Raw genomic sequence first — 21880 nt, 5'->3', positions numbered from 1 at the left:
CGTTACCCGAAAGGGATTGACAACCCCTTTAACACGTCGGGTTGCGAGATCTTGTTATTTGTGTGCAGGTGTTGTTTACGTTGTGTTGCTTGGTTCTCCTACTGGTTCGATAACCTTGGTTTCTTCACTGAGGGAAATACCTATCCTCGTTGTGCTGCATCATCCCTTTCTCTTTGGGGAAATACCGACGTAGTCCTAGCAGACAGGAGCTTTTCTGGCGCTATAGTCAGAGAGCAATCAAAAGGAATTTCTGGCGCCGTTGCTGGGGAGGATCTTCAACATATACCAGGTTCCTAATCACAAACCTCATCTCCATGCAATTTACATTATTTACCATTTGCCTCTAGTTTTCCTCTCCCCCACTTCACAAAAAATTGCCGTTCTTATTCGCCCCTCTTTTTCGTTCGGCGTTTTCTCGTCAGGTCTTTTGTTTTCTTGTGTTGCCATGTGCCTTCTATATGCTTGCATCTTCGCTTGCTAAAAATCTATTGATATGGATCCCCATCCACTTGCTAATATTTTTAAAAGATCCAACCATGATGAACCAATTGCTAGTCAGTTGAGTGCACTAGATTATCTTTATGAAGTTTTGCTTGAGAATCGTGAATCTGAAAATTGTGATGAAGAAATTTATGAAATGATTCATGATAGCTCCTTGAATGAAAATCATGATTGCAATAATTTTACTATAAACTCTATTAATGTCAATTGTGCTAATAATATGCAAAACCCCAAGCTTGGGGATGCTTGTTTTGTCATGCCCGCTACTTAATGCAATGATCATGATTGGGGTGATAATGTTTCTTATGATCTTGAAAATTTATTTAAGCCTCATGATGAATATGTTTGTGATAATATAGAAAGTGGGTTTGAAAGAGTGTCAACTTTAGCTAAAAATAATCCCACATATTTGGCGAGTGTTCAATCTTATGATTTTTTTTTATGAAAGTGGGTTTGGAGAGGTCATGACTTTATTTAATGATCCCACTATTTTGGAAGAGTGTCGACTTTGCATGCATGTGGATCATAAACAGAAAATTTTATACGATAGTTATATTATTCAATTTGATTATGATCCAACATATAATTATTATGAGACGGGAAAATATGGTTGTAGAAATTTTCATGTTATTAAACTTCCTCTCGTTGTGTTGAGATTGTCAATGTTTTATTCCTCTCCTTTGCATATGCTAGATGTTTCTTGTCTTGATAATTTGTTTTCCTAAAAAATGCCTATGCATAGGATGTATGTTAGACTTAAATGTGTTTGTCACATGTTTCATGATGCTCTTTTTGTGTTTTGATTATTATCTGTTGTGTGAGCATCATTGAAATTTTATGCCTAGCTAAGGGCGTAAAACTATAGCGCTTGTTGGGAGGCAACCCAATGAATAAAATTTATTTTTGCTTTTTGCTTCCTGTTCTTGTGTGTTAGCACAATTATGCTACTGTTATAATTGTATTTTTATGTTTTAATTAGTGTTTGTGTCAAGTAAAGCCTTTAGGATCTTCTTGGGTGATAGTTGTTTGATCTTGCTGAAAAAACAGAAACTTTTACGCTCACGAAATTAATTTTCATTTTTTACCAGAGAGCGATAAAATACCCATTCCACTTGCAGTAGATCAATATACAAACTTCTCAGGTCGTCCTAATTGTTCAAATTTTTTGGAGTTACAGAAGTATTTGAAATAGTCAGATTGCTACATACTGTTCTGTTTTGACAGATTCTGTTTTCTTTGTGTTGTGTGCTTATTTTGATGGCTCTATGGTTTTCTTTGATGAGTTTTTGCCATAGAAAAGTTGGAATATAGTAGATATAATACATATGAATTGGTTTGATACATCACTTATAGTAGTGGTTTATTATTCTTATACTAACGGATCTCACAAAGGTTTTGTTGAGTTTTGTGTGATTGAAGTTTTCAAGTTTTGGGTTATCTTACAATGTATGAAGGAAGGATGGAAGAGCCTAAGCTTGGGGATGCCCTGGCATCCCAAGATATTATCCAAAAATGAGCAACCAACTAAGCTTGGGGATGCCCCCGAGGGCATCCCCGCCTTCTTCCAACAACTATCGGTATTTTCCTCGAGACTATATTTTTATTTATCACATGATATGTGTTTTGCTTGGAGCGTCTTGTATGATATGCGTCTTTGCTTGTTTTATTTTGTGTTTTAAGTCATCAATCTTGCTGGACACACCTATTTGAGAGAGCCAAAATTATATCATGACTTGTTAGAATTGCTCTCTATGCTTCACTTAAATCTTTTATGAGCTAGGACTTGCTCTAGTGCTTCACTTATATCTTTTTGAGCACGGTGTGCTTAGTATTTTTGAAGAAATGCTCTCTTGCTTCACTTAGATTTATTTGAGAGTTAGTAAAATTTCAAAGAAATTCTCTCTTGCTTCACTTAAATTATTTTGAGAGAAAGAAATATTATGCTCATGATCTTCACTTATATTTGTTTGAGCTTATGAAAAGCAACACATGAAAATTAGTCCCAAAGTGATAGATATCCAAGAAGGATAAAGAAAATAAAAATGTCATGAAGATCATTGGAAAAAAATAAACTTTATTCTTAGTAATAGTTTTGAGATATGATGATGTGATATGTGAGTTATGTTGATGAGTAATTATGCTCTAGTAGGAATATTGGTGTTAAGGTTTGTGATTCCCGAAGCATGCACGTGTAGTCTCTCGTTATGCTATGATGTTGGAGCATGATTTATTTTTGATTGTCTTCCTTATGAGTGGTGTTCGGGGATGAGCGATGGTCTTTTCCTACCAATCTATCCCCCTAGGGGCATGCGCAGTAGTACTTTGCTTCGAGGGCTAATAAACTTTTGCAATAAGTATATGAGTTCTTTATGACTAATGTGAGTCCATGGATTATACGCACTCTTACTTTTTCACAATTTACTAGCCTCTACGGTACCGTGCATTGCCCTTTCTCACATTGAGACGTGGTGCAAACTTCGTAGGTGCATCCAAACCCTCGTGATATGATACGCTCTATCACACATAAGCCTCATTATATCTTACTCAAAACAGCCACCATACCTACCTATTATGGCTTTTCCATGGCCATTCTGAGATATATTGCCATGCAACTTCCACCGCTTCCGTTTGATTACTTGAGCATTCACTGTCATATTGCTTTGCATGATCATATAGCTGACATAGTGTTTGTGGCTCAGCCAGCGTTCATCATTTTTCATACATGTTACGCTAGATCATTGCACATCCTGGTACATGCCAGAAGCATTCATATAGAGTCATACTTTGTCATAGGTATCGAGTTGTAATTTTTATTTCTTTTGAGTTATAAGTAAATAGAAGTGTGATGATCATCATTAATCATTTTTAGAGCAGTGCCCCAGTGAGGAAAGGATGATGGAGACTATGATCCCCCCACAAGTCGGGTTGAGACTCCGGACAATGAGAGAAAAAAAGAAAAATAAAGAAAGAAAGAAAAAGAAAAAACAAAGAGAGAAGGGGCATTGTTAGTATCCTTTACCACACTTGTGCTTCAAAGTAGCACCATGTTTTTCATATGGAGAGTCTCCTATGTTGTCACTTTCATATACTAGTGGGAATTTTTTATTATAGGATTAGATGCACACCCACTTAGTTTTCATATTGAGCTTTCATACACTTATAGCTCTTAGTGCATTCGTTGCATGGCAATCCCTACTCCTCATGTTGATATTCATTGATGGGCATCTCCATAGCCCGTTGGTTAGCCATGTCGATGTGAGACTTCCTTACCTTTTTGTCTTCTCTATATTTACCCCTATCATCATACTCTATTCCACCCGTGGTGCTATATCCATGGCTTGCGCTCATGTATTGCGTAAGAGTTGAAAAAGCTGAAGCACGTTAAAAAGTATGAACCAATTGCTCGGCTTGTCATCGGGGTTGTGCATGATAAATACTTTGTGTTAAGAAGACAGAGCATGACAAGACTATATGATTTTGTAGGGATAACTTATTTTAGCATTGATATTTTGAAAGACACGGTTGCTTGTTGATATGCTTGAGTATCTAAATCGTCATGTCAACACTAGACTATTGCTTTGAATCACATAAAAAGTCCAATTGTCCATGCTATAAAGAAAAGAATATGATATGACATGTTAAACAGCACTCCACATCAAAAATTCTGTTTTTATCACTTACCTACTCGAGGACGAGTAGGAGTTAAGCTTGGGGATGTTGATACGTCTCCAACGTATCTATAATTTTTGATTGTTCCATGTTGTTATATTATCAATCTTGGATGTTTTATAATCATTTTATAGTCATTTTATATCATTTTTTGGTACTAACCTATTGACATAGTGCCAAGTGCCAGTTCTTGTTTTTTCCATGTTTTTACATCGCAGAAAATCAATATCAGACGGAGTCCAAATGCCATGAAACTTTACGGAGATTTTTTATGGACCAGAAGGAACATGTTGGGCCATGGTTGCACCTGGGGGGAGTCCCGAGGAGGGGACAACCCACCAGGGCGCGCCAGGAGGCCCAAGCGCGCCTTGGTGGGTTGTGCCCACCTCGGGTGCCCCCCGGACCGCCTCTTTGCTCTATAAATACCCAAATACTCCCAAAACCCTAGGGTAGTCGATGAAATATTCATCTAGTCACCGCAGAGTCCAGAACCACCAGATCCAATCTAGGCACCATCTCAGATGGGGTTCACCACCTCCATTGGTGCCTCTTCGATGATGCGTGAGTAGTTCTTTGTAGACCTTTGGGTCCGTAGTTAGTAGCTAGATGGCTTCATCTCTCTCTCTCTTGATTCTCAATACAATGGTCTCTTGGAGATCCATATGATGTAACTCTTTTTGCGGTCTGTTTGTTGGGATCTGGTGAACTTTGAGTTTATGATCAGTCATATCTTTTTATATCCATGAAAGTTATTTGAGTTTCTTTGATCTCTTATATGCATGATCTCTTATAGCCTCATATTTCTTCTCCAATATTTGGGTTTTGTTTGGCCAACTTGATCTATTTATCTTGCAATGAGAAGAGGTGCCCTGTAGTGGGTTCGATCTTACGGTGCTTGATCCCAGTGACAGAAAGGAAACCGACACGTATGTATCGTTGCTACTAAGGATAAAAAGATGGGATCTATATCTACGCAATAGATAAAGGATCTTGTCTATATCATGTCATCGTTCTTATTGCATTACTCTGTTTTTCCATGAACTTAATACACTAGATGCATGCTGGATAGCGGTCGATGTGTGGAGTAATAGTAGTAGATGCAGGCAGGAGTCGGTCTAATAATCTTGGACGTGATACCTATGTAATGACCATTGCCTGGATATCGTCATAATTATTTGAGGTTCTATCAATTGCCCAACAGTAATTTGTTTACCCACCGTTTGCTATCTTTCTCGAGAGAAACCACTAGTGAAACCTACGACCCCGGGTCTTCCTCCACATATTTTTGCTTGCGATCTACTTTTTTTGCATTTTTATTCAGATCTATTAAACCCAAAAATACAAAAATACTTTGCTGCACTTTATTTTATTTGCGATCTATTATTTCAATCTACTACAATTTTTTGGCATTGTTACCCGAAAGGGATTGACAACCCCTTTAACACGTCGGGTTGCGAGGTGTTGTTATTTGTGTGCAGGTGTTGTTTATGTTGTGTCGCTTGGTTCTCCTACTGGTTCGACAACCTTGGGTTCTTCACTGAGGGAAATACCTACCGTCACTGTGTTGCATCATCCCTTCCTCTTTGGGGAAATACCGACGTAGTCCTAGCAGACATGAGCTTTTCTGGCGCTATAGTCAGAGAGCAATCACCAAACAACGTCATGAAGCCTCATTGCACACGTACAAGGTTGATCGTCAGTGTCGTCCCGATGGTGAGATCCGACGAGATCCTACGCACAACCCAGTTCTAGGATGGGCCAGCCCACGGCAGTGGCCATTGACGCTCAAGGATCAGCCCGGCTGGCTACACTCTTCGTGCCCCAGGGCCCAGATCGATCGCCAGCCAGCAAGGACTAGGCATCCCCGATGCCGCCGCGTGTGGAGCAGACCCGACAGGGTGCCCATAGCCATGGCCGAAGGTATGGGAGGTAAGGAGGAATACGCCCCGTTGGCTTCGTTCCAGCGCACCAAGGCCTAGATCGACCACCATCCAAGACCAGGCAACCCTGATGCCGTCACGCGCAAAGCGTACCCGGCAAGGCCCCCACAGCCATGGCCGAAGGGAGGGGAGAAAAGTAGGAATCCTACACCTTGTAGTGCGAGGAGCTTTGCCCCTAACACCCTTACCGGCGACAATCAACGAGAAGGGAGGGAGCAGGAGAGGGAGTCCCTAGTGGCAACGGTGGTAGTTGCCTCCCAAGTCACCCTGGGATGACGAGGGAGCCTCGTGTTATGTTTACCTCATCAGATCATCCACGTACCTACAACAACAATTACGGGTGTGTTCTGCATATTACACAGTCAGGCCCGTGCAGTGCAGTTTTGACCCATTTGGTAGCCTTCTTTGCATAGAATTCTTGGCCCACACAATGTCAAAGAACCTCCCAACAAGGCCCTCTAGGAACAACCGAATCAGTCGTTTCCCCTCAGCCAGGCTAGCGGCATGTAGGGGAGGTGAACGTGGTGCCGAGCTCATGCGACAAGAGAGATGGCGCGAGCTTGCACACGTCCCCAAAAAAGCGACGGGAGAGATTGGGGTCACCTCCCGCCAAATCAGTCACCCTATTTAGCCACCTTCACCTCACCGTCGTAACCCCCGCCACTATTTCTCTCCTTCGAGCTCACTGTCTCGTGCAGATTCTTCATCGATGAGAAGATAAGCGGTGTGTCTTCTCTGGCCGGCGGTAGACTACGACGACAATTTGTCTTCCTCCTCTTCTCTAGCCTGCTCCGCGGTTCCACCCAGCTTCACTGGTGACTGTAAGTTTGACCACTCCCTCATCCCTACTCGTTATGGTGAGCATGTGGTAGCGTTGTAGACTATCGATCTATGAGCATGTGATTTTGTGGAAGCTAGTGGTAGGTTTTGCTTATAGTCTTTGATCATGTTCATGTTGTTTTCCATGCCAGTTTCAATGATACTATGGTAGATATGGTACTAGCTTGTGAAACATAACATGTGTAGTATGTTAGTTTGTAAGTATGATTGATATGTAGGTGTGGTAGTGTTGAACTCCATGGCATCCTTTGATCTTGAAGATGAGTCTAGGGTGTTGTGTTGAAATTCATGATCCATGTGTGCTATGATTAATGTCCATGTGTAGTGGTCTTTCTTATTGTCTGTATATAATGTATTGCACTAGTCCTGATGCTAACGCATGTAGGACATGAGTGATGTCCTACAAGTGCACATGGTTGTTGTAGCACTTTCGTGATAAATGAAGTGTCGAACCATCTCTGAGCCAAGGGGCAACAAAAGAGCTCACTCTGACCGAAGACAAGGAGCTGGAAAGGATGTCAAGAGGGCATTTTAGAGTGCTCCAAACCCGCTTTGCAGTAGTTTAAGGACCAGCAAAAATATAGGATCCGGAGGAGTTGTAGGAGGTGATGACAGCTTTTGTGATCGTGCACAACATGATTGTAGAGGATAAAAGTGATGGAGTTCACCACAGTCTGGAATTTGAGCAGAATCGGGCGACCTTCGAGGAATTTATCTAAATGCATCAACAGATTCGCCATCGAGCAACTCAGGAGGAGCTTGATAATGATCTTCTCGAGCATTTATTGGCAACTCGAGGGGTTGAACTAAAAAAATATGTCTAAATAAGAAGAATTTAAATTTGAACTATTTTATTGCAACTTCATGTTTGTAACATAATATTTATATTTGAATTATTGTTGTATTGGAATATTTGCACAACATGATTATGGACGGAGGATGATATTTTTATTTAATATTTTTAAGTGTTCCGAATATAGGATAAAACACAGAAGTGGACATCTGATGTTAGGGTTGGCCGCCCCCTGTACGCTGTCCGCAGACAGGCGTTTGGGATGTCCGTTTTGATGGATGGCATAGATGCCCTAGCTTTACCCATTGGCTAAAAATGACCCTACAGATACTAAAAGGACAACTCAGAAGTGTTCGCACACGAACACGTCACCGTGTACCTCCAACGCCGAGGGTGATGCACCGCAGCTCACGTCGAAGGAGATCCGACCGGCAGCGCGATACGCAGGACAGCCAGCAGACGCTTTTGTAGACCCGAAGCCCCGCTTGCCCGGGAGGGACCCCGTCAGGGCTCGCGGCGGCTATGGGCTGCTCTAGGTTGATTCGCTCGCCCCTAGAGCCTCATGGATCTGCAGCCCTCCAGCATGAAGAACTAGCGAAGAACGAGAAGAAAGATACAAGGGGGAGATAAAACGTAGATGAACACGAAAAAGTAGTAGATTGATTTGTTCGATTGGTGTTGTTTAATTGGCCGTCACCCCTTATAAGTATATAAGAGGCGGCTGGACTTCCCGTGCAAGGAAAAGGCTTGGATTCACGTCCAAAATACTAGTCAAATTCGGATTGGTTTTACCCGAACTTTGCAAAACTGTCCGGTTTAAACTGGCTGCACCTTGCGGGTAATTTTTGAGGTGGTAAACGACCTCGGATGAAAATGAGCCTAAAAGCAATCTTGACCGTTTCGACAAGACGAACAACTTTCATGTTGAACATTTTTTGATCAGAGGTCATCTTGAGGGTCAAATCGCTCGCGCAAAACACCTGTTCCCTCGCGCTACCCATCAGACATGCGTCTGGTAGGGCGCGCCACATCTCGCCTCATGACAGGGCTGCACTCCGATTGTTCTAACTTTTGCATACGGACTCAGATTTGGACGATTTTTATATCGAAATCGATCGTTTCGACGAGACGAAGACAAATCGTGTAGATCATTTTTTAATATGGGGCAGTCTTGGGGGTGTAATCAGCCGAAAAGTGTTCTGGATATAAAATCTCAGTACTTCAAACACAAGTTCGGTTTTAGAGATGAGATCGGATGGCTATGACCAAAATATCAAAGTTTATCCTTTTTATGATACGAAACTTTATCACTTTGAGAACTTTTTCATTTGAGGCCATATTCATTGCGTTTTGTATCATGCCAAAATCGGGTGTCAACAAGAAGCAGGACAAATGCACCAAATTCAACCAATGTTTCGTGCTCCTAGTTCGGTACTGGCAACGATAATGTTACCAGAAGACCTGAACCGTTTCAAACACCGTCGACATCATAACAGTCATGACACTAGTCCACAAGCATTGCTGATGCCATATCACGATTGAGTCGATGCCTGCACTTTATTGTTGATTGTTGGTTTATAAGATAGCTAATTGTTCATGTCTGCACTTCACAGGGGATGTACTTAGTTTACATGGATCTTACTTCCAGTACTCAATTCAATAGCATGTTCACGGACAAAGCACGCCTCACATCATCACTGCATGGTTTAGATGATAGTTCCAGCCTTTCAGAATGACCCTAGGCTTGGATCCTTCAGGAGCCTCGAAGGAGATGCCGGCTGTCATCTTCTCCCCGGGCGTGAGCAAAAAATAGTTGTCTGAGTAGTGTACCGGGGAACATCGTCTGTCTCCTAACATGGATTCTGCAGATAACTATTTTTCCATGACCAAAGTACACCATCAAGCCCCCGCCGAACATCGTCTGTCTCCTAACATGGATTTTGCAGATAACTATCATCATGAGTCAGAGCTTTTATGCACTATACTCTTGATCAGTGGCCGAATAAATAATTAAGTCGGCCTCGCTGGTATTGGCAAACACCGAGCATCGGCTATAGGAGTACAAGATAAACATGATGAACACCGTTAACCAGATGCCCTATTTTGCCAATATAATGAACTCTCAGGGTGATATAAAAATATAGGCCATGCATTCTCATCTCAAAGGAGCTTGAAAATCCGTCCACCAATGTGTGAATAGCCGAAATAAATCAGATATTTCAGCTGGGGATATATTGTTGGGCACAAACTCTGATGTGACGGTTGCAGAACATGGATGATGCGCCGTTTGGAGTCTCGTATAGTGACATGAAAATCGTTGTTTTCGCCTACCGGCTTCACGCTTGTCCTCCCTTACTCCTGCTGGCTTCACAACAGGAGCTGGCACATCATTCTCGCCTTGACGGCTTCCCTTGGGGACCCATGCCATATTCCTCTTCTCCAACTCTTTGGCCCTGAGCCGCTTCAGCTTTCTTTCTTGCCAATGTGAGAAGCCGAGTGAGCATCCCGGCTGCGATTTTGTTTTGTGCACTAGCAACTCTTTCCTGACCATTGGCACTTCTGGCTTGGCCTGTCCAGACTCGATGATTGGGTCCTTAAAAGTTACCCGCTTCACTTCCTTTCCCTTAGTAGTCAACGTAGACCCGACTGGCTTTTTGTCATCCGGAGTCGGATCTGAAACAGCACACTTGCGGCCATCCTTTTTTACTCGGTACACTTGCTTGACCACGTCCATCTTCTTTGCTGGCCCCCAGACCGATTCTTTTTGGTTGAGTCGGTCTTTCACATATGGTTGTTGAACAAATGATGATCCTCTCGGATCTGCATAATTTTGGTGATGTGGTTTAGAATATGATGGACGGTGTGCCCTTGATTTATACTTGTTCCATGATTAATCTGAATAATAGACAACATGGGGAGGTATCCATGACATCGGCATTGGTGGCCCAAAAGGAGGATATGGAGTCTGTTTGCTCAACTTCTTCCTTCGCCAATCCCGGTCCTCAAATTTATGCCTTAGGGGTGACTTCAATGCTTTTGTTTCACTCGGCCGATAAGCACTCTTTGCCTCACTTATCTTCTGATATTTTTCTAATAACTGCGCGAAAGTGACTTTCGGCTTTTTACCTTTGTGCTTACCATTGCCTTTGCTTTCTTTAACTGTGTGTGCATCGGTCTTTGAATTTTCTTGTTGCCCCCCAGTGCTAGATGTCGCCATTGTAGCTTTGATGGAATTCCCATCTTCAAGATTGTTGTTGATGCACTTTTTAATCATATCCTTGCTCGAAGACTTGACCCCATCATCATTGGTGTGTACCTGTTGACCTTTAGGTGAATCGGCATGAGATAGCCGAGTCAACATTTGATCGCCATCAAAACCAATCTGATCCGACTGGTCATATGATCATGCCTCAACAAACTTCAATCATCTCGATTGTGCGGCTTGATGAATCACGTTGTTGTCTTCGATATTCTCTTCAAACAAACATTGCATTTGTTCTTGTCCTGATGGCTCGACATCATGATCAATTATAATAGGATTAGTCGACGATGCACCAACGATGTGATCAACTATGCCCGGACTGAAGGTACACTTCTCATCCATTAACTGATATTGTGATACTAGCTCTGAAACAAAACAACCGAGCAGTGCTGGCTTAGCGTCATCCGACTCGGCTATGCATTGATTTTCATCCTCTTTTCCCGATGCTTTTGAATCGGCTTCGAAGGACTTTGGACCTGGATTTATGTTTCTGCAACCAAAATAACTACAGAATATGCATCTCATCCGAGACCAAATGTTAACCAGGCATGAAACAAACAAAGTTGTCCATATGAATACAAAGTTCAGTTGGCATGACAAGAACAACTTTGGTTTTGATAAGTTGTCACTATTAGCCTCTATGAATGATACCATGTGTTGACTATCATGATTAGTGACAAGATCATTCCTAACAAATAGATTACTCATTTCAATTGGTCTTTCAAAATTAATTAGAATCTTACTAACAGGTGCATCAACAATATGATTTTGACCGAATCGAAAAATGAGTAAACTATCTGCTAGGTGTACCTTTGTGAAGACGTTGGAAGGAGAAGATGGTTGCACCACTGGAACAATACATTGCTCCACTTCTGAATAATTCTCCAACGCCTCTTCCTCTTTTTCTAGATCTGGTGCCTCATCACTCGGATTGCCCGAGTATATTTCACTCGAATTGCCCGAGTATATTTCAGTCGGATTGCCCGAGTGGATTTCACTCGAACGCTCTTTGTCCGTTGAACTTTGCTCGGCCGCATTTTCTTGGTTTTGGTGTTCGTCGTTAACTGAACTGTGTTCAGCCATATTACTTTGTTCTTGATGCTCATCAATATCTTTAGCACGAAACTCATAGGGTAGCATGTAAGCTCCCTTACATCCAGAAAAATCGAGCACAGCCAATTTGTTGCGTTTGTCGTTCCTTTGCTCAACCAAGCTTGCATCTTCTATTTTGGTACACACGGCAATAGTTGGCTTGATGCACTCGGCTTTAGCCGGTGATGCACTCGTCTGGAACGATGCAACGCACTCGGTCTTAAACATCATGTTGCTCAATCCGGTTTCAACCGAATCCATCATATTAGCCGAGTGAATCCTTTTTTGCTGGTTTGCTTGCAAAGCTTCTTTTTTATCTTGCCTCAACAGTGTAGAAGGGCCAACATGGTTGCTACATGGAGGAAGGCACTTGACGTATTCTTGCAAATATCCCTCTCCACGCTTCTTCTTGAGTGCTTCGTAGGCCTGTCGATATTCTGCTGGTAATTCCTCAAGGGTAGGTGTAGTAAATTCGTTGACTCTATTCCCTGTGAGCTTTGGCTTGATCTTGTCCACTTGGGCCAGATTCTTTAAACTCAACCCTGCTTGGATCGGCTTGCCCCCCAATACTTTTAGGATCTTTCGGCAATGAATTGATGTTGTCGAAATTTTGCGCTTGTATAGGGGGTGTATAACATGCTGCAATGATAGGTGAAGGCATATGCATCGTTGTTGAATATTTTCTCTCGACAATTTAATCAATCGGCAACACTTCGTCTTCTTTCAAAATCCTAGCTCTTATTGCCTCATAATCAGGAACCAATCCCTTGTCGTGTTGCTCAAGGCAAATAGCACTAATCTTCTTATTTTGGGCTAAATTTTTTAATGCAGCCAGAGCCACCTCATCTCCTGCAATATTAGGCACATATGCTCCTATAGAATCTCCATTCACTCGGCCATGACCGTGAAGGTGAGCCGAGTCATGAATATTTTTAGTTTCATACGCCACTGAACAATTAATCTGACGAGGTGTAGTATATGATGTTTGAGGATAACCGGCCAAATAGCTAACAGAAGCATGGCCGATTCCCCCATTCATCGGCATGTTTGGGGATGAACCCGCATATTGCGAGTCGGCTGCCGATGGATAAAACTTTGAGATGCCCTCATGTACATGAGGTGTCCTATATTGATCAATCGAACAAATCGTGTTGTTCATCGGCATATTGAAAGATGTTGCCGATGCACGAAAGTTCAGATTCATAAGTTGCATATCATGATTCTGTAAATTCCAAGTTTCTCCAACGGAATAACTAGTCGGCCTTTGCTCATTAGGGCTGGCCGACATCACATGTCCGTTGAAAAATCTAGCAACATCAACATAATGGCTATTTGCATCTACGCAAGGAGATTGATGATACATGTTACTGTTGTAGATTGCAGTCGCTTGATTACGCTCTCCTCGTAGCAAGAACAGGCTGGAGACTGTTCAAAGCTTCGTCCCCAGCGGAGTCGCCAAAAAGTGTGTTCGCACACGAACACGTCACCGTGTACCTCCAACGCCGAGGGTGATGCACCGCAGCTCACGTCGAAGGAGATCCGACCGGCAGCGCGATACGCAGGACAGCCGGCAGACACTTTTGTAGACCCGAAGCCCCGCTTGCCCGGGAGGGACCCCGTCGGGGCTCGCGGCAGCTATGGGCTGCTCCAAGTCGATTCGCTCGCCCCTAGAGCCTCGTGGATCCGCAGCCCTCCAGCATGAAGAACTAGCGAAGAACGAGAAAAAAGATACAAGGGGGAGATAAAAAGTAAATGAACACGAAAAAGTAGTAGATTGATTTGTTCGATTGGTGTTGTTTAATCGGCCGTCACCCCTTATAGGTATATAAGAGGCGGCTGGACTTTCCGTGCAAGGAAAAGGCTTGGATTCACGTCCAAAATACTAGTCAAATTCGGATTGGTTTTGGCCGAACTTTCCAAAACTGTCCGGTTTAAACTGGCTGCACCTTGCGGGTAATTTTTCAGGTGGTAAACGACCTTGGATGAAAATGAGCCTAAAAGCAATCTTGACCGTTTCGACAAGACGAACAACTTTCATGTTGAACGTTTTTTGATCAGAGGTCATCTTGAGGGTCAAATCGCTCGCGCAAAACACATGTTCCCTCGCGCTACCCATCAGACATGCGTCTGGTAGGGCGCGCCACATCTCGCCTCATGACAGGGCTGCACTCCAATTGTTCTAACTTTTGCATACGGACTCAGATTTGGACGATTTTTATATCAAAATCGATCGTTTCGACGAGACGAAGACAAATCGTGTAGATCATTTTTTAATATGGGGCAGTCTTGGGGGTGTAATCAGCCGAAAAGTGTTCTGGATATAAAATCTCAGTACTTCAATCACAAGTTCGGTTTTAGAGATGAGATCGGATAGCTATGACCCAAATATCAAAGTTTATCTTTTTGATGATACGAAACTTTATCACTTTGAGAACTTTTTCATTTGAGGCCATATTCATTGCGTTTTGTATCGTGCCAAAATCGGGTGTCAACAAGAAGCAGGACAAATGCACCAAATTCAACCAATGTTTCGTGCTCCTAGTTCGGTACTGGCAACGATAATGTTACCAGAAGACCTGAACCGTTTCAAACACCGTCGACATCATAACAGTCATGACACTAGTCCACAAGCATTGCTGATGCCATATCACGATTGAGTCGATGCCTGCACTTTATTGTTGATTGTTGGTTTATAAGATAGCTAACTGTTCATGTCTGCACTTCACAGGGGATGTACTTAGTTTACATGGATCTTACTTCCAGTACTCAATTCAATAGCATGTTCACGGACAAAGCACGCCTCACATCATCACTGCATGGTTTAGATGATAGTTCCAGCCTTTCAGAATGACCCTGGGCTTGGATCCTTCAGGAGCCTCGAAGGAGATGTCGGCTGTCATCTTCTCCCCGGGCGTGAGCGAAAAATAGTTGTCTGAGTAGTGTACCGGAAGGATTCTAGTGTCCCTGTAATTCTCCCTAGTGGATGATTCAGAGGTGTGCACCGAGAAATGAAGGAAAAACGCCACACCTGAATCGGTCCCCTTCACCTCAAGTGTTCTTGGTTTGTCACCCGATCTTGCGAGATCAATGTTCCTGCGAATTTTGCTCCACAGACCACTTTTCTGTACCACACAAGTAGTTTCTTCACTAATGCCGTGGACACCATTTCTGTCCTCTAGTTCCATAGTTGAGACCGAGGTTGTGCTATCAGCTGCGGATTTCTTTGACTTGTTCTGTATGGACATTCTTACCTTGTATGTGCCGCCTGAGACAGAAATTTCGGACCCGATCTCGAGCGGAATTGTCTTCTGCCGATACTCTTCCAACAACTTGTAGTCTTTCCCAGGAAGATGTAGCCAATAGAAGTTTCTGGAGAGTACTTCCTTGTCTGAAAGCCTGAAGAGTTTAAGCAGTAGAAAATAGACAGGCTTGGCATTCTTCATCTTAGGGTATTCCATCTCCATAATTTGCTTCACTTTCTTTGGCGGTGCCACGAATTTCTCTGTAACTTTGTAATATGGGGATGCGCCGTCAAGATCCCATACTGAAATTTCTACAGCCACGTCTGTCAGCTTATCGGACGTAGTGTTTACCACCTAAAAAAGGCACTTTCCATGCATTAGTTTCCAGAAAGTTCGGTTGAGACAACTTTTGTAAGTTGCAGAAAGTACCTCTATGTTGTAACTAGCCAAATTCAATTGGACATGAATCGGCTCAGCAGCACAACGGCAACCATAGAACCCGGCAGTTTGGTCTTGGAGGTGATCATAGAACTGTCCTCGTAGTCCGGTCCATGGATTTTGCGTCTTCCAAATTAGAACACCTGTGAACTTTGTCCACATGAAAGAAGTCCATCCTTCCAGGAGAGCTCTGTACTGAACATAATTGATCAATTGTGCCTGAAGGTTAAAGACAATATTAGAGACAAAACTACATGCTCTGCTCTGAAGCATAAAGCTTCGACGTATGAAGAAATGGCAGTACTAAATTACTTTTTCACAGAAATCATCAAGATCTTTTGGATGGCCGTATAGTTCAATCTGATCATGCACCTTCCCCGGTTTCGAGTAGGGGATGTACTTGTGGTAATCCCATATTGGGTTTGGGACTTCTTCTATGTACCCATCAATTCCCTTCTTAAAAATTGGAATACTCCATCCTTCTGGAGGCATTGTTGCTCTAATCGTTGCAGCAACTGGAACCCCCACAGAACCAACTTCAGGGTTAAACCCATATTTGTAGAAACTATTCTTGAAAAAGCTCTCTGGATACTGAATCTCATATGGACCATCAGTGAAATCGCCTTTCCCATCAGCAAAACCATCCCACATTGATCCTTGGACATACGCCCTAGTACCATCCAGGTATTTACTTGGGTCAGTTGGGTCTTGTGATAGATACTTTCCTTGATTTTTTGTTGTCTGGTTGCTCAAAAACATAGGATGTAGCTTCAAATCATTCTTCAGTGCTCTGTTGATGTCAATTGGTGGGACTTGCTCATTACCACCAACCCATAGAGCTAGACTAGCATGATTTCTGAGTAACTTGACAGTATCTCTAGCACACAGAAGGAAGAGAGCATGGTCCAAAGGACCATCTGGGTTTGATATTGGAAGTCCACGACCATCAACATCTCCAGTTATCCAGAATTCCTGCCATACCTGTACCAAATGATTTGTTACTCCAAGTAAACACAAAAATGGCACCAAACCAGAGTAAATGTGAAAATTACGAAAGAGAACTATTCCCCTCCATTTCTTATTAAAAGATATTGTTGAACTTCACAATATGTTTACATGAAACTGCAATCAATATTCAACTAGGCGTAGCCGTGTAGGTTACAAAAATACATCTAACCTAATCATCAACCCTGTGAAGGCAAGGAATTCCAGCAACCAGATAGTAACTATTAGCTTTCTGAATCTTAAAAGGGAGCAAAGGTGCATATCATTTGAAAACCCTTTATACTATTCATGGCAAACTAATATCTTGCCATTTGTATAACAAAACAGGAAATATCGATTCACAGGGAGAAATTTAACCCTACCATCAAACCATATACATCACAAAAATGGTAAAAATCGGGCCTCTCTGCTAATCCACCACCCCAACAGCGAAGCATATTAAAGTTCATATCAGCATGGAACTTGATATCGGTCATGTAGCGCTTCTTTGTTAGTCGAAGCAGGCCATCAGACAATATCCAGTTCCCTCCTCGGATGAAAATAGGCTCACCGTTTACCTTGAAGATCCTGCAGATGAGATAAATTTACACTGCCATGCTTTCATGAGCACAAGTACTATACGCTGAGACATAAAAGAACTAGTTACCTCCCACCAGTAGAATCATCAATAGAACTCTCAACCTTACGGAACCCAAAATAATGACTCCATGAATCGGACTCTCCTAGTCCATTGACATCCACACTAATTTCAACATTGTAGAGCGATTGCTTTCCCATGCCATTTGGCCACCACAGGTTTGGCTTATAGAAGAATAACTGCCGATGTTCATATAACAGAGTTAACTAATCTGCTTATTTCGGATGTTCTGTCAACAAAATAACTATCACTAAAAATATTCATCACTCAGGGACAGTGCAAGGAAAATGTGCTCACACCAAGGTTCTTGTGCCTTTAACAATGAGAAGTATGCAACAAAGAGCACTGAATATTTTCTGCTTAAGAGGTATGAGGATGACAAAGGTACTTCCTTATTGAACATAACACTAGGGGACAGTTTAGTGTGTTGTGATCCTCTAATATGCCACACTAATTCAATTCTAGATAAAAAGAACTGTAAAAACCAAAAGAAAGAATGCATGAGTAGCTATATCATAATCATTGATGAAAATAAGAAAATTAACGAAGGAACGCCAGAGTCAGCCCTAAAAAAACCCGCCAGAGTAAGGTGCAACATGGAAATTAACTTACTAACTTACCGGAGGAAGAGTGTATTCCAGAACTGAACGGGGAGGAATCGATATGGCATAACTCTGAAGATGTTCCACCAAACAAATGTCCCCCTCTAGTTCAGCGGAAACCTGAATTTTTAAACTACAATCTGCGAGCCATGAACTTTTGTTCTCCAACTGAAGTGTACAATGTAGGTACGATCTCTTAAAATCGTCATGAAAAGTTGAAACCAGATGGGGATCGGTTATGTTCACAGCCTGCAAAGGGGAAATTGCAAATAAGTGCTATCAATCGACACAAAAACCAGACGATAAAGGAGCAAATAGTAATAAATGTGAAAATTCCAACTAAACTCACCCCAGTTATGCAGATCGAAACTTCATCCCAGATTCCTGTGTTTCTATCCCTAGGATGCCCAAAAAGAAAGAATTGAGGGAATTATGACTGTTGCAAATTGCTACAAGAATGATCAGCTTGGAAAAAATGCTGCTCCAAACAAACATTTTGATTTGTAGTAAAAGTACAGAAGCAACTATAGCAAGTAATAATTTGGAACGAATTTACCAACATAACTAGGACATCAGATATTGTTGGCACTTGGCAGTAGTCCTCACTACATGGAAAATACATTTGCGTGATCATGACTTTCAATGTGATCATTATTGAATCAATCAAGGAAGTACCAAGCACGTCGGGATTATTGAGTTAAGAAAAGTTAGGCCAACATTAATGCAAAAATTATTAGATTATGGCAGATGATTCATTTCTTTTGTTATTGTGGTCAAAATGGGAGAATGGAAATTTGATACAGAGACTTTCCTGGATTTGAAAGAAAATTTTATGCATATTTTCAGTTATTTTTTCTAAGAAATCAGAAACAACATAGCTAAATTGCATATTGATGCTATTTTTTCTATTAAGATAATATTGGATTTCCATTTTTTTACATGTAAAAAATATTCCTATGCCGATCTAGCTATGAGATGTTCAAATGACTCAAAAGGACAGAAATGCTTTTTTTTGTGGGGGAAGGACAGAAATGCTTTATCATGTATCATGATGATGAGAGTACTTCCTTTTAGAAGCACCCATTTGAGTGAATCAGCACCACACTAATATCTGGTCAATGTTGAAAGTCGAGAAAAAGACTGTGCAAAATGTTTCTAGTTCAGCATATTGCATCTAAGTTTTTCATGCAATGAGTGTCAATCAGTCTTAACAAAAAATAATAGGAACATATTTTTCCTGATAATGAGCAATATATTAATATCAAGCTGATACCAGGTACACCTGATTTATGTAACAACACAATGTCAAGAGCTAGTCGAGACATCAAGGATGCACACAGCCAAAAAGGAATATATAATTGTTGTTAGAAGGAAACTAATTGGGAAAAACAACGGGATTAACAATAACATAATCACACAGATATCACCAACAACCTTATCGGGCACATCCAATCCCATCCTTCAACATATTGCGTAGCAACATCTTTTCCAATCTGAAATGGACCATGTCAAAAGGTAAGATCATGCACTTGCCATGAGTTGTCCCACTTAGCAACAATATTCCTTTTCAAAAAGTGTAATGGAGATGAAGTAGTTTGGAATTAACGCAACTATATGATCATGAATCATTGAAACCTTTTGCTAAAGCTCATTGATACCTCATGATCACCGCCTTGACCTCCCTGAGGAGGAATCGTGCCAGGATGATCAGGAGGATGAACGAGGACAGCAAGCAGATTGCTGCCCTCAGGATGAAGAACTTCAGTAATATCAAGGGTGTGCCTTCGGAACATTCCTTTTGGAAGTATCTCTTTGTGCCCATTTATGTATACTTCTGCTGAGTAGTTTACTCCACGGAAGTTTAAACTCACGTGCCGGTTTCCTGCCTAGAGATGGAATGATAACAGAATCAATTGATATGTTAAGCAGATATGCAGTAATGTTCTAGAATAACAAGTGCATTACATTCGGTGGAGTGCCAAAATTATAGTATCCCTCCAGCAAGTCAAATTCACACCAATTATGAGCGGTGCAAGTAGTTTGGATAAGGCAAAATGCAAGCATATCCCATGACCTCTTACACTGCTGCAATGCCACTTTCTTAAAATGCAAAATGTGGCACAGTAAAGACTAAAATGGAACTTAGATCGTGGAGATAGCTCAATTATTGCCACTAAACGACTGCCTAAAATCACTTTACTACACTGGGGTCATGCTGCATTCCTAGTTAAGCAACTGCACAATTAACTAATACACGGAGAATCGGTGTATAACTGCATACCGGGGCACACTGGAAGGTGGTGAAGAACCAGAATGTGTAGTGCTCCCTCCCGGAATCGGCGATGTCGATGATTGCCTCGTTGTTGAGCCCGTAGAAGGGGTCGGGAATCAACTTGTTTTTTAGAAGGGTCCCCAGCACGCTGCATTCAGAAGTATCCAACAGTTTGTTGGTCAAGCAAGGGCCGCCCCCCAAATAAAGAAAGCTTGCAGTACTATTTTAAACCCAAACCGCAGATAGATTACTCCGTCGAAAAACAAATCCCCACGGATCAGAACTACGGCTGGGAGGTGTAGATATTATAGCGGAGGAAAATCGGCGAGGACGCCGAGGAGAAGCACGTACGTTCCGGGGACGGCGGCGTGCATCCACGGGGCGGCGACGGAGGCGTCCGGCGGGTGGGTGGTGGTGAGCTCGACGCCGGTGAGGGCCACCTCGGTGGAGCGCGCGGCGAGCCAGCCAGTGTCGAGCACCAGCTTGCCCACGCTCGCCGCCGCAGCAGCATCTGCCGACATCTCGCCGGATCGCTTGCTCGGGCGGATGCCGCGCTCCGAGCGGAGGAGGTGGGATGCTGATGATGGAGCGCGCGCTGGCCCGCCGGCGGTGGGTTTTTGTTCTCGGCGGTAGCGGGGCAAGTGGCGCGTCACGGGTGCTTAGAGGTGGGGCCGGGCGCAGAGGGGAGAGGGGAGTAGCGCAGCTGCCGGGAATCGGCGGAGGAGATGGGAAAGTGTGGGATCGACTGGGGGTGTCAGCGGAGCTCAGTGCATCCTGCTACGAAATATCGTTCCGTTAAAACAAACTAGCTAAATATTGCTACTGATCCAAAAAAAACTGATCAAAAAAACTAGCTAAATATTGCTACGGGGTGGGTTTCAAGAATAGTGCCGTGTCGTCACCGTTGTCCTCGAAGGCACTGACCGTCAGCGCTTGGTCTGAACCTTGCCGGCGAACGGTTTGACAACCGTCAACATGTGAGCATCCTGCGGAACATGATCGTCATCTAAAAATCCCTACTTCTAATTATCAGTAAGCCTAACTAATTTTGTCTAATTAATTAGTTGCATTAATGACTTAGTTCCTAAATTGATTCGGCGTGAAAAAATCCCTACTATTTAAATAAATCCAATTAATTGCACGTGTAATTAACCGTCTAGCTAATTGATTTTAATGACTTGATTTTCAAATTGTTTGCGCATTAATGTCAGGCGAACGACTCCTACACATTTGTCTTTAATACTATAGTAAAGATCGGTGGGCTAAAAAACAATTCAAATAAATTGGTGAGACAGGAAAAATCGGTGAAGGGGGTTTAATTGGAATGAGGGCGACGCTACCAACTCACTGTGACGTACAGGTCTGTGCTGTTCTGGTAACATGCTAAGTCCAGAATAATTGGTTGGTCATAGGAAAAATAAAGCATACAAATAGGAAACCAAAAAACGAAACATAAAAAAATATGTGCATGCGTCAAATGGGCCGGCCAACTTTGATTATAGTTGCTGTTTTGATAAGATTTGATTTGATTTGGGTTTGAGTAATGAAAGTTTGGATTTAGTTCTTTCTTATTATTTGATTTGAATA

General features: G+C 42.3%; 1 protein-coding gene across 1 annotated transcript; it reads right to left on the bottom strand.

Moving 5' to 3' along the window:
- Positions 1-14750: 14750 nt before the first annotated feature.
- LOC125516433 (glycoside hydrolase family 2 protein) lies at positions 14751-21102 on the bottom strand. The gene is made up of 11 exons (XM_048681880.2): positions 20645-21102; positions 20303-20441; positions 19680-19907; positions 19456-19514; positions 18371-18419; positions 18040-18270; positions 17429-17598; positions 17145-17349; positions 16090-16758; positions 15769-15996; positions 14751-15693 (listed from the first exon to the last, which is right to left on the bottom strand). The coding sequence occupies exons 1-11, from the start codon at positions 20812-20814 to the stop codon at positions 14899-14901; spliced, it is 2943 nt and encodes a 980-aa protein (XP_048537837.1). The 5' UTR covers positions 20815-21102; the 3' UTR covers positions 14751-14898.
- Between the last annotated feature and the right edge of the window lie 778 nt (positions 21103-21880).

This window comes from Triticum urartu, chromosome 1A, assembly GCF_056163025.1.
Source record: "Triticum urartu cultivar PI428250 chromosome 1A, HENAU_Tu73, whole genome shotgun sequence".
Taxonomy (NCBI): Eukaryota; Viridiplantae; Streptophyta; class Magnoliopsida; order Poales; family Poaceae; genus Triticum; species Triticum urartu.
Note: the sequence above shows the minus strand (reverse complement) of the source record. Positions and strands in the feature narration are given on the sequence as shown.